This window comes from Malurus melanocephalus, unplaced genomic scaffold (assembly GCF_030028575.1).
Source record: "Malurus melanocephalus ecotype Western Australia unplaced genomic scaffold, MMel_1.1 scaffold_109, whole genome shotgun sequence".
Classification (NCBI taxonomy): domain Eukaryota; kingdom Metazoa; phylum Chordata; class Aves; order Passeriformes; family Maluridae; genus Malurus; species Malurus melanocephalus.
Window position 1 is genome coordinate 1025673 of NW_026623341.1, and position 14091 is coordinate 1039763.

The following is a 14091-nucleotide window of genomic DNA, read 5'->3' on the forward strand; positions in this document are numbered from 1 at the left end:
AACTCATAGTTTTGTAGTAGAARCCTGTATGTCATACAGTCAGTTAATTTCCTTTGCACTCATACACTTTTTTGATAATTTAAATAGAGCAGTAGAAAATACTTTGGTTTGAATAGAAATGTTTTATTATGTAAATACATATTTTGATCAATGTATAATTCTTTTATGCTATTGAATTACGCGCTTTAACCTTGACTTTTTTTCATAGAAAGTAATTTAGGTATCTGTGTTCCAGGTTGTCATTTCCTTCTTTTCAGAGACCTCTTAAGTGAAGGGGTCACCATCAACCAAAAAAATCAAATAGTTGTTTATATGTGATTTTTRTCTGGTACAGGTGCAATTCTAATACTGGACATACAGGTATAATTATTAAGCAGTGAGACTTTAATGTAACAGTAATTAAGTAGTTGGCAGGGAGGGGACAAAGAAAAACATGAGTATCAAAAAACCTGTAAAACTTCATGTGGGCATATCTGAAATTGCCTTTAAACCTGATAATGAGGTTGCGTCTGAAGTTAATATCCTTCTGTGACAAAAGTTACTCTACATTCTAAGTGAATTCTAAGGGTTTCACTAATGAGCTATGAGTCCAAGAATAAGAATTCTTTAATTACACTTACTGTATTTTGATTTAATATTATTTTGTTGTTGTTGTTGCTGATCTGCCTGCTAGCCTACCTTTTGGGTTTTTTTAGTATAAAATTGAAGATATTTGTGCTTAGTCCTTTGCTTATGTGAAAGTTTTACTAGTAATTTTCAGTGTGCTTTAGAACTCCATACATCCGAGTGAAATATAGAACAATTATCTTTGGTGCCTGAGGTGTTTCTTTGGCGTTTGTTTATATCTAAGAAGACAGTCTGAATTTTATTGACTTACTGTGTCATATTTGAAAAACAAATGTGTGAAAATTCATTTACTGTGCAGCTGTAGTATCTGCATCAATGTGGTCTGAAGGAATTATTAGGGGGTTTGCTCTGCCTGATTGTTGACAATTACCTGATTGAAGGGGTACTCAAATTTAGTTCCATGTGATTTTATTTTTTTTTAATTCCTTAGTTCTCCCATTTGTGACTTTGTAAGAGTGTTTAATTTTATGCATGTTGCATTTCCTTTTTTTTTTTTGTCCTCTTGGGCATTATCACAACATTAGAACTGTGTGGGTAGCCTATATTTCAGTGAATTGTTTACATCCCAAAAGGCTGCTTTTGGGTACAAAAATGTTTCTGTGGATACTTTGAAAGCAAAATATGATACTTGAAATTTAAACTGCTTGGGAGATGTTAAAAATGCAGCTTTGAGTTGAACTTGTCTTATATTCCTTTTATTTTTGCTAGTATTTTAAGCATTCTGTGGGCTTTTTTTTTCAGTGTCTTGTGAGAGTTCAGAAAGTCTTGATTTTTATTACTAAATGTATTGAACCAGTATTGGAAGATGTGGCAGTGACTCAACTGAATCTGCATATTTCAGTTTATAAAGTCAAAGTAGTGTGACAGAAGATATAGGGATACACAATGATACAGGATTAAGTTCAACAAACCAAATTTTACATTTCCAGTTCTTACTCCTGCCAGAATAATGTGGTGTATGAATCACCAGCTGAGGTTGGGTTGAGACAGCCTATGAGTTGCCACAGATGGTGATTATGGGTATCCTCAGTTTTGTAATGTCAGTCTCGGGTGTTTCAGGGGTTTTTTGTTRTTTTATGTGTGTGCATTGCACTGTTGATGCAACCAAACCTTTCATCAGATTTGCTAAGAAAGATACTTAGCACATAAACACAGAATTTTGGATGTAGAATGTGACTGAGACACAGTCGTGGAGTAAGGAAACTAGCAATATTGAGCCTCATGCCTAATTACAGAAGAGTTAAGACTTTCAGTCTGTCACTTTTTATCATCACTAGTCTAATTAATAAAGTTTTCATTTGTTCAAATTACAGTACTTTGTAGTTGTGTGCTACAAAAAACTTAAACCTTGCAGATTCACTTGCTATCTTTAAGATACARGAGGAAGCAAAACTTGAATCTCAAGTGCCTTGGCATTTTGTCCTTGTTTAATGATTAGTGCAAGGAAAATAAAACACACTTAATACCTTGCAAAAGAGAAGAAATGTGATAAATATGAATTTTGTCTCTTGGTTACTCATCAAAACTGTCAACATTTACTGTAATGAAAAGTGATTTCAATTCAGTTTTTGGACTACTTTTCAAGGAATTTTTGTTTCGCTTTTGAAACCACTTAGCTTATCACTCTTATCCTTTTTTTYCTCTGTTCATGGTATAAGAGAAAATGAGAAAGTGTAAGACACAAATGCTGTCAAATGATGGTGTGTTCAAGAAATGTCAAATGTACAGCTAAGATCTGAAACAACGTTTGTTTATATCCTTCTCTAAGGTTATTTCAACTTTGGAAATTTTTTATCAATGCTGTAGTACAAATTGCTCGTAGGACGAGAAGTTAAATTGAAATTGCAGCCCCAAATGGGGAAATAATGTGCCAAGAGCTTTGCAGTGTTTCACGGTAAAATAATACTTTTTAAGTTCAGGATACAGATAGTAGRTACTTGAACCTTTATCTATTCCCTGTAACAAATGCAAAGCCACTAACTTGTTATTGTACCAAGCTTGGAGAATTGATTCAGGTTGAGGATAATGCATGGAAATCATGGCATCAGCCATCTTTGTGTACAGAGTCCCCATACGGTGATGCTTATATAGGCCTTACACAGCCCCAGAGTCATTTTACTCTGCCTGCTAGAACAACAGTACAAGGATGGTACTTCAGTGTTGTTTTATTTCATATCAACACATGACAGTCAATTTTTATGTTAAGGAATAGAAGCAGTAATTTGCTGGCCACATGCAGMGTCAAAGTATGCTTGCCTTGTGCTGCAGATACAGTGGATTTGTCTGGGAAAGGAGAAATACTGTTTTATTAACATGAAGCTTGCATGATCAAAAAAGTTTACAAGTTATAAAATGTTGCTTTGTAAGAGACAATGCTTGCTTGCTTTCTGTTGATAGATCATCATTGTTTGGCACCTGAGTTTGAACAGTGACTTCATACTCTGTGCCATTTGTCTTGAAGTTTATAAGCTGTAATCAACAAAGCTGTTTTATACATMTATTTCTATTACTTAGAGAATGGGTTATTAGTGTTTGGCTTTAGGRTTGTCTCAGCTTGATTGCTTGATGTATTGCGATGTGCCTTTGCTACRTAACTAAAAACAATTGGTCTTTCATAGGAAAACTAAATCTTGTGTTTCTGCACAACTCAGATAATGGCAATTCAACTTTTTGTAATTTTCAGCACATCTGAAGGGGTATTTTTTCAGTGCAAGGTTTGAATTCTTGTCACTCATACTGTTTTTTACAATGTTTGACTTTGCCAATATGTTCCCGTGTTGCTGTCAGATGTTTTTTAATCACCTAATAATATAAATCATGTGCAAAAATTTTCATTATCTATAAATGAAATGTGTGTATATATATGGATATGTATTCGTAAAATTGAAAATGTTACACTCTGAAGTTACTACTCAAATTCCTAATTCCTAAAAAGTGATGTTAAAAATAGTAAACCTTGTCACAAACAATAGCGACTTTTTCAGAACACATTAAAGGTCTTTAAAGACAGTTGAATTTTAAAAATAATTTCTTGACATAGTGCTAGATGAAAATGATGGCTCTGCACACATTGAGAAGCCTGCTAATGTGAGAGTTCTTGTACCAACCTTCTGGTGTAGGGTCTCATGTTGCAGATTTCTCTGGTTTTTACTGTAGATGTTCCARTTCTCTGTAGGCTGGAAGGCTGAACTGGTTCCTTGCTTGTACAGATAGACAAAACCTAACTGAATTTTTTCAGATTGTTTCCCTTGTCTGTAGTCTGTCTTCTTTAAGGAGGAGTTCCATGAATTGTGGATGTATAATTCATAGCAGATTGCTTGAGATACTGTTTCTAAGCAAATGTTCTAGAAAGCATTTTCACAAAGCAAATTCGTCACTTTAATTTGTTGCGCATGACTTCTTGTTTTGATTTCAGCAAGGAAATTCTGAGGAAGATTCTTTTAATAGTTTATGGAGTTTAAGGATTCTGTTTTGCTGTTGTTTTGTGGGGKTTTTTTTCTGGTTTTGTTTTGTTGTTGCTTGAGATTTGATAATCCAGTTTGAGTGGTCAGACAAACTGACCTCAGACCTCACAGAAAAATTATGTGATGCAAGAGTAATACTCAGGGTATGACTCCTTTCTCCCCACATTTCAACTATGCTTTAATATAGAGRAAAAACTAGTAATGCTGTACAACATAATTAATTGGAAAGTGCCAAAGTTGATTTAACAAAGATACAGTATTCCTGATCTCTTGCACATCACTCCTGAAAAGTTTCTTCATAACTGTGATAGAGAAAAGTACTTGGCTTATGGGTGCAACCTGCAAACTGTTTTTACCTGTAATAAAGATTATTATTAGGGCRTTTGTATTTTGAAAATAGTGCAAATTGTCAGTATATTGTAATTATCAGATATTGGATCCAGGTTATCACAGTCTGCACAGCCAATACAAAAGACGGTGGTTGAGAAAGGAGCTTAAGATTCCAAACTTATAGGCATCCTTAAATTACATACGCTTTTTGTTTTAGAGTGGTGATGCTTGGCATCAGCGGATAGTACACAGCAAACAATTTGTTGTGAGAACATTCTTCACGAGAAGCAATAATTAGAATAATGATGGTGCCTTAGTTGTAGTAAATGTCCATTAAATAGTTTGAGTATGTTAAACTGCAGATTATGCAAGATGTCATCAGTCTACAGTAATGGATGATGCTTTTAAATTTTCTGCCTCTGTTACTGCTTTATTCCACTGTGAAAAGCCTTGCAGCATTAAAAGCTCTCATACTTGTCCACCCACAGCTGTAGAAAAACTGAATGACAGTATAAACAAAACAGCACTGTAATGTATAATTAACGAAAGGAAAGACTCCACTGATTTTTATTGACAGTTGCATAAACATATTAGTAGATTTTATATAGATTATATTACTATACTGCAGTATTGGTACGATTATTATTAATACCAGTGGCATTAGGGAATCAAGCAAATGGAYACCATAAGTTGTCTAAAATAGTTTTATAAAAGATGGGCATAAATGCAAACTGCTTATAAATGCAGTTTATAGAACATATGATGCTGATCCTGCAACATGTGTAGATAATGTTAGGAAATGTACTATTTTTTTTCCGGGTTTTGAGGAAGTTCAGTGGTTTTGGCTTTGCTGTTTGGCATGTTTCATGAATTCATCTKTAGTTCAAAAAGCATAGTGTTTTTTGTCTTCTCCTTTTTGGAGAGGTTCCTRTAACATGAAAAGCAAAGAAGATTATGCCTTTAAGAAAGAGAACAAAGTTATATGCCATAAAATATGAGTTAYTGAAATTTAGTTCTTAGGCAATAAGTTTACAGTGTCTRTTTCATATGCTGCAAATTCCTTTTAAAGAGATCTGCTGATAGTGATTGAGATAGATGTGTGGGGTTTTTTTTCTAGAAGATCAGAACCTGAAAAGTCATGTCACTTGTGGTTAGACTTTGTCAAAAAGCGAACAAGTGGAACTTCTCATGTCTGTGTTCTGAGAAGGTAGTGCAGATATTTTTTGGACAGACACACATTTCATTTGAGCTTTGTATTGAGACATACTACTTCACCAATGTGTAACATAAACTCTGCTAAAGCTGCTATGCCATGAATATCTTGTTCCTGCTTTAATGTTGGCTGGGCTKTAGCATCAGTGCCCCAGAGAAAATGGTTGTAATGTTAATGTTAGCAAGAGATCTGTGTAAGACTGGTGAACAGTATCATTAAGGGATGGAAATACAGATGGGGAACTTGCTTAAAATACTGAAGTCTTAAAAAAGTGAACAGTGAGTTTACTCCTCCTAGGTAAGTTTGGGGCTAGGTTGTTGTTTCCAATAATTTGATTTGGAGTTTTTTTGGGTTTAAGATTTGAGTGCTCTTGTGGTACTTTTCCCAATTGCTATGTACCACAAACATGAAGAATTAAAGAGAAGCAATTGTTTCTGAAATAAATAATTTTCTTTGGCAATGCAGCTTACATTATTATTAATCTTAAAATGCTGATTACTGGCCCACATTGAACTACTCTTGACAGTTCCTGGTTTTTTGTGTCTTTTGTTTTTACTCAAATATAGCTTTACAATGAAGAACTGTTTCATGAGTGAGGTAGTTTCTGCCCATTTTAAAGTAATGAATTTCTCAGGAAACTTGCTKCTGTTACTTAACTTGAAAGTATGTAAGTTAATTTTCAAATGTGGCCCATATATTTAGAAAATAAATTGTCCAAGCCTGAATTTTTCATCTAGTGAATGAATTTAATTTACTACAAATAATAACACCTAAGAAGGTCCTCTGATCATAAGAGGGATTGTAGCAGGTTTGCATTAAGTATTTTGTTTTTTTTTTTATATTTCCTGAATTACTTTCTGATTTTAAGGTGTCTCTTTTTGTGCTGGTATGTGGACTACCATTGGAATTCTTTGAAGTAATGAAATAACAAACTCTATGCAAAAGTCCCAATGAGCTATAGTAATGTCTGCTGTCACCTGTCAGATTTCTTTATATTTTTCTTCACGAAAAGGTTGTTTTTATATTAAATGCCAATGAAAGCAAGTTTTTTTGCTGAATGTGGCATGATTTAACATTTTAAAACACGTTTTTCTTTCTTTTTCAGCTTTACATCTTCCAGTCCAGCCTTACAACATGGGTAAAAGTGCACTTCAAATTTGAAGCAATCTGCAGTCAGAAACTTTGATGTTTCACTAGTCCAAGATATCTGAACCTCTTCAGTCAAAAATAACAACTGTGCAAGAGGACATCCTTGATCCTTCAAACCAGGCTTCAGTTTTTCTTGACTCCCCTTTTTAGTCTGAACATTGCGCATTACCCAATTATAATTGTCACAGATCATAGTTTTGTGTGCGGACGAGTGAAACAGACAAAGATGTAAAAGTGGCCTTGTGGCAAAAAAGATTCTTTATATTATTGGTATCCAAATCAGTATATTCTCTCCCAGCCTCAAAAGTTGCAGTCCTGCGGTTGACTAGTGGGGGGGGGGGGGGGGAACAACTAGTAGAAACACTGAATTTTTTTAGGCAGGCAGCACCAGTATTTTTATTATCATTTTGTATTACTAGGTTTAAACAAAACAGTTGTAAACAATACATTCTGTTTTATAGTACAGGCATCATGTTCATTTCATGATTCTCTTTGTAGTCTTGGTTTCTGAATCCTGAATTCTGAAGTTTTGTTGGTGTGTTAAAATACAGTGTAACTGAAACCTTATTGTGAAGACTGGAATGAAGGCAAATGAATCTTCCATCTTCTGYAGTTTGCTTGAATGACATTTTTCTCTCGGTGTATAGTCTTAGTGAAGAATTACCTTTTCTGAGCTGAATTCATTGTAGGGTTTTTTAACTTCTAAAATTTTTATTATTTATTTGATAGACCTGAAAATAAAGATCTAAGACTGGATATCTATCCTGGTGCCTTACTTATACACCATCTCTCTTACCCCCTTGATATGTGTGAGCTAAGCTGAAAAATTCCATGTGCTGTCAATTTAAAGTAGAAGATGTACAGCATCTTGTGTATTTTAGTTTCATATCTTYGGCAAATACCCGTTTTCTAAATATGAATCAGAAGTTTGTTTTGGTTATCGAATGCTGTCCGTCTTCCTTATTTAACAAGTTAGTCTCCAATGCCTGAGTTTACAAACTGAGGAAAAATAAAAATTCAGTTAATAGCTGTTGTGGCTTCATGATGGTATATTATTGATCTCCTTTTATTTTTGAACAACAGGCATTAATTCCTTAGGACACCAGAATACCCTTCAAGCATGATGCTTTAGCCGTATGCTTTGATCTTACTTCAGCTTTGGCAGAAAATCATACACGTGGAATTCTTGTAACCAGTTTCCATGTTCCCAGAGYTTTACTAGTGTTTTATTGCAGTGGTACAAGATGTGGCCTACATAAAGCACCCAGTGTGGACTCTGCAGTTGTGAAATAGGCACTCACCTTATATKTCCTGCTCTTGCATGTTTGGCTCTAGGCTCTCAGAAAGGAGCAATCAGCTTTGTGTAGAAGTCCTGTTGCTTCTTTCTTGTTTTTCTGTTGTGTTTATATGTTCTATGTTATTACTCTGTGGAGATCATCAGGAGAAATTTCCCCCTGACATTGCCTTTTTTGTTTTTGCACTTTGCTGGAACGTGGATATGAAAATACTGACATACTGGCAAAATGWGAACCAACCTATGCTTCCTATTTAAAATTATGAAGTAGATGAACATATATTGTTTGCTAATCACAAGTAATACTATTAATATACTTGCAGCTCAGAAAAAGAAAATTCAAAATGAGAAAATATTTTTCTTCTTAAACTAGTTTAAAAACAAGTTTTTTCAAATCTAGTAAACATCATCATAGACATTTTTTCAATCYGATGAAACTACAGCTTCTCAGACTCATTTTGCATCAAAATAATATTTTCTTCAGCAGAATGTAATCCTGACATACTTTGACTAGGGAAGGACAATACATAAAGACAGTTTTTTCCTCCTGTTCTTTTGTTTCAAACATCTGCTGCTAGTAAGAATTCTCATCTCCTTGAGATACCAATAGTTCTTGAATACATTACCTGCATCAAGCCACCTGGAACATTCATTTACAGTTCTGGAGAATGAGAGTTGCTCTAAGCACATCCTGTAATAYTTATATGGTTCTGCAAAGTAGGTAAGTCAGCTTATAGCAGATCCTAGCATGCATAGGGGCATACATAAGTTAGGAATAATTTTGTTTAGAATCATTTTATGGAAGAGATCTGTAAGAGCTACTACATCAAAGAAACAGGGTTTGTAGGGCAGTGTATTTAGCTTGTTAAATATATTGCTGAAGCATCCAGGTTTTTGTGAATTACTTTTTAAGTCAGGTCTGTCTTCTATAAAAATCAGAACCTAGGAATTCARTAAATAATTTTGCAATATTAACAACTTCCATTTTCCTTAATACACTTGCAGTCTTTATGCATTTTCTTTGTCCAGACTATATGCAACAGTACATATTTTGAATATAGTTTATGTAAATATAAAACAAAATGAAAAGAAGAAAGAAATAAAAAGTAAAGAAACACACAAAAACCCCTAACGCCCCCGATCTCCCTAAAAATAATTAAAGGGGAAAGAGAATGCAAGTGAATGTTGCAAGATACCTTCCTACATCATTGAAAGTCATTCTTTGGTGCCAGGTTCATTATTTGTAAAGAATCATTCCTACTATGTAAGTCTTCTGAAGTAGTTTTTTTTTAGCCTGTGGAACTTTGAATTTCCACATGRTTCCAGTTGGAAATTGTATCTATCATGAGACCTGATGACGTTTTAAAAATGCTTCTACAAAATAGTCAGAAGTTACACTTTTATTTTAGACCAGGTGATCTTTACAATGCTTTGAAATTATCTGTACCTAAAGTTGATAACTGCTTTTAAAATAATGAAGCAGTTAAGTGACTTGTGAATTAAAGGGTATCCTTTAAAGTATAGTCATTTTGGTGTTTGAGACATTCTTTAAATAGCTATTAGCCCTGAATAAAATAGCTGAGTAGCACAAAAATGTCTACCTTTTTTAAAAGAAAAGAGTTACTGCGAACTGGGCAGGTGGTTTTGAAAGCCAAACTCCTGGCCCCATATTCACCAGTAAAGAAAATGAAAAGCAACTTTCTAGAAATAATTTCTGGTAATAGAAATATTTCTAGTAATAGTGGTCTAAGGGAGGAGATGTGAAACACCAACGAATTTAGGATAGGTTGATATGTCTTTGCCCATCATGTTTGCCAAAACACTTTAAGACCTTATATTGCTGTGAAGGAGTGTAGCTGCCTCTATGTGATGTAATGATGACAACCATATTTGTAGGAAAGCAMGAATAATATCTTGCAATAAAATTTTTAAGTCTTTTCAAACAAATTTGCTGTTTCTGAGAGTTGGTGGGTGTTTTTATTTTTTTACATTCATGAGAACATTAATAATAATCTGAAAAAGAGCTTGGTAGGATTTGGGAGCAAATTACACAAACAAAATGAGGTTTTGATAGTCTCTTGGACTACTAAAAAAAGCAAAAAGACAAAAAAAAATACCTCTCAGGAAGATCATGCCATGTTGTAAGGCTGGGGATGGATGTAAAGCACCAAAGAAAATCAATTACTAGGTAAGAACAAGTTGTTGACATGCACAAATCAAAATAATTATGGTGTATTCTGTTGAAGGTGCTGTGTCTTACATATTCTTCTTTCACAGTTTTCACTGACTTACATCTTATTTTGTTTTCAGGTTTATGGTAGGTTGTGGTAGATGTGATGATTGGTTTCACGGTGATTGTGTTGGACTGAGCCTTTCTCAAGCACAGCAGATGGGTGAAGAAGATAAAGAGTATGTGTGTGTGAAATGCTGTGCTGAGGAAGACAAAAAAATGGAGTGTTTTGATCAAAATGTATCAGATACTCAAGTAAAACCTGAGAATAAAGAAGAAAAAGCAATTGAGTGTGAAAAACTGGGGATGTCRAAGCAAACACCTACTTGTAATCTAAATATGACTGAAAAAATGAAGCAAACAGAGGATGCTGGGAAGCACAAAGTCAAAATCTTTAGACGGGTGAGTCTCTCTTAATGTTTTAACTTCCCTTAATTACTGGGGTTAGAAGGTTTCTGCCTGTCCCATTGCCAATTAATAGACCATGTTTCAGACATCTTTGTGAACCTAATTTAAAACTTTAATTGTTTGCAAAGTTACTTCATTTTCTAATTMAACTCTTTCAATATGGTATTGCTAAACTCTTCTTACATTGATTAGGGGTATGTGCATGTCATGCRTATAGAATATCCCAAATTGGAAGGRACACATAAGGATCCTGCTCCTTGAAGTCCTGCTCCTGACTATGCATATAGACCTATACTTACAGATGTAYAGAGAAATGGCAAAGGACCTAGTGCATTTTTTTTTCAATTTCTAAACGTATTGYAGGTTATCTGTCAATTTGCTGTATAAGCCTCAGATAATTAAAGATTCTGTAAAACAATATGACAACAGTATTTTGGTTTGGATTGTTTTTATTTCAGATTGTATGTAGAAAAGYGCAGTGCTTTGATCAGGACTTTTCTACTTTTTGTGTCTGATTTTACTAACCAAAAGATAATTTACAAGGAGTGTTGAGGCAGTTCTTCAGTCAATTAGTATATAATGACATATTCATAATAACAATCATCAGTAATCCTGTCTTATTTCTGAGTAGTAGTATTGAAATTCTGGCATGTAAGCTGTTCTTTTTAATTTTGGTTTGCATATGCTTTCTAAACATCAGTGACCCCTGTGGCTAAAACTGGTTAAGTGATGTTCATTGATATCCCTGAATTTTTAAAATAACTGCAAACTTAGTGGTTTTCCATCCAGAGCTTAAATGCAAATTTTCTGTGCTGTGTCTTGAACCAATATTTAAAAGAGATCGTTAAGCAGTGTTTGGCAGTAATCTGGGATATTGTTCAGTGGCTCTTTAGAAAATTACATTGTGGTACATACATCCAGGGTATACATTGTTCAGTGTAAAAGGGAAAAATATGGGAAAAATATGTGGTAATTGCATGGTGGTTGATTGTCACATTCAGTAGCATGCTAACATTTGTAAATGTTTCTTTCAGGAATCTGGAGATGGGAAGAACTTTCCAGAGTCCAGAGACTCAGATGCTAAAAAAGGGCAGCATGTTCCTGCTCGGAAAGGATCACAGACTGCTGTAATTCCTCGTCGGTCCCCTGAAGATAAAAATGAAAAAACAAGTAAAGAATCCCTTAGTACAGTGGAAAGGGCCACAAAATCAGGTACCAAGGTTTGGGGATGTGTTCTGCTCTGCAATTCACTTCTACGTACAGTGAAGGATGATAACTTTATGGCATCASTTTTTCAAATCACATGCCATAGTGGAAGCAATGATGATCTGAAAAGCTGTTTGTTTCCATAATATTTATGATTTTTATTTCTCATTTCTTTTTAAGTCTTATTTAGTAGGTAAACGTATCCTAGTAGCTGTGTGTTTCCTGTTTCAGTAGTAGAGGATGCTTACATAATCAAAATTGGGAGGAAACKTAAACAGGCATCTCTGTATTAAACTTTATTTTACGTTGCATGAGACTTTGAAGTACTCTTCCATGTAGTACTGTGAAATGTTTACATAAAATTTGTTTAATTTCTGTATGAATTATATTTGATTTACTGATGTCTTTTGTACAAATTGACAAATAATTTTATCAACTCATTTCAAAGARGAACGTTATATTGTTTGCTGAAGCATCATATTTTATTTATTTCCCATTGCTTCCCTAAATAGGAGGGTACTGCTAGAAACTGTGACATGCTCGCATGCTGACACAAATGAGCTTTCAGTTTACCTTCTGAAAATTAGTAATTTTGCTTTAATGATTTTGGTTTGATTGGACTTATCCATTATTTGTATTATTTATGACACAAACCTTATAATGACCTTGAATGTCACCTGAATTAGAAGGTGAAATTATTATAATTGAAATAATTTTGATGGCTAACAGAGGCAGTAACACCAATTTTAATGTAAGACGATATTTTAAAGTAGAGTTTATTATGCTTATATATGCTTCATAGTATATTGTTTCTTAGTTTATTCCCTGAAAAATTAATCTATGATGTTACAAATTCAGAGTCAAAAATCAGACAAGATCAAGCTAGTGAGCACTGGTCAGCTTGGTTTAGTGTAGAAGAAAATRCTGTAAATCAAAGGGCAAACCCTCTGTTTCTCCTAAGAAAGTTTTTTTCTGGATTAATCTAAGTAATGTAAAATCCACACCAAAGAAAAAGAAACCCAACCAACCCTGGGGGTCTACTCCTTCTTCTTGAAGGTCAATTCTTAGCAGTTTRAAAATAAAACTTCATGAGAATTACTCCATCCACAGCAAAAATTTATAAAAGTYACTTGAGTATTTTGCAGTCTTTAACTGTGTGTTTTGATAGGTATGCATGAGAAACAAGATATAAAGAAAAAGAAAAACGAGAAAGGATCTGTTACCGCAACACACCTGCCAGCCGTGCCAGCTTCCAAACCTTCTGCTGATCAGATAAGACAAAGTGTTAAGCAGTCTCTTAAGGAAATTCTAATGAAAAGGTAAAAATCTATTAAGAAATTAAATTAATTTCTGTAATACTTGCAGAGGAAAAACAGTTAATTATTTAGGTGCATTTTATAATTTTTGCTATTGTATTCTCCCATAGATTGACAGACTCCAGTTTAAAGATTCCTGAGGAGAGAGCAGCAAAAGTTGCCACAAGGATTGAAAGAGAGCTGTTTTCTTTTTTCCGAGACACTGACGCAAAGTATAAGAACAAATACAGAAGTTTAATGTTCAATCTGAAAGACCCTAAAAATAATGTATGTGTGATTTGTCTGTTGTCCTTTGCAGAAATCCTTGATTTGCTGTAGATTAAAGGAACAGTCTTCAATTTAGAAACATTCTTAATCTTCCTGCAATGTAACCAGTTTTTTTTTTGTTTTTTTTTGTTTTTTTAAGGTTTCCTCATTATTTTGATGCTGTTTATTCTTTGGGCACTCAGTGTCCTCTATGTTCTTCCTCATCATTAATTCTCCACTCCTTGCTCCCCATGTACCTTTTTCKGTTTGGTTTCAAAGCATAGCAGATATAGCTTGCCTAATTTGTGTTTATCTTTACTGATAAAGTGATCTATTATTTAGATGTTCCTATGTCCCCCATAATTCTTTGCTGTTTACTGTACTTATTCTTTCTCTGTCCAGGATCTTCTGTGCTTTTTTGCATACAGATTTCTCAAACTTGGTCTTCAGTCCCTATTCTGCTTTCTGTGAGCCCATTATTCAACATCATACCTCCTCAGCTTCTGTCTTTTGTCCTTTATCAGTTACCCCGATCAAGTTACTTTGTTTATCGTATTTTGCCATTACAATTAGCCATGTSTAAATTATGTGAATTTCTGTCTTAACTT

At 34.1% G+C, this 14091-nt stretch overlaps 1 protein-coding gene across 2 annotated transcripts in view; it reads left to right on the top strand.

The window, feature by feature from the left end:
- Nucleotides 1–14091, top strand: part of PHF3 (PHD finger protein 3) — a 42236-nt gene that overhangs the window by 13252 nt on the left and 14893 nt on the right. Inside the window, exons 1-5 of one of the 2 annotated variants that reach the window (XM_057369430.1) lie at nucleotides 7118–10265; nucleotides 10388–10709; nucleotides 11750–11927; nucleotides 13090–13240; nucleotides 13348–13504. In XM_057369430.1, coding sequence (XP_057225413.1) covers nucleotides 10231–10265; nucleotides 10388–10709; nucleotides 11750–11927; nucleotides 13090–13240; nucleotides 13348–13504 — 843 coding nt within the window. In that variant the 5' untranslated portion in view covers nucleotides 7118–10230. Of the gene's footprint in view, nucleotides 1–7117; nucleotides 10266–10387; nucleotides 10710–11749; nucleotides 11928–13089; nucleotides 13241–13347; nucleotides 13505–14091 lie in introns of those variants that run through there. The other variant, XM_057369429.1, reaches the window with a different exon arrangement.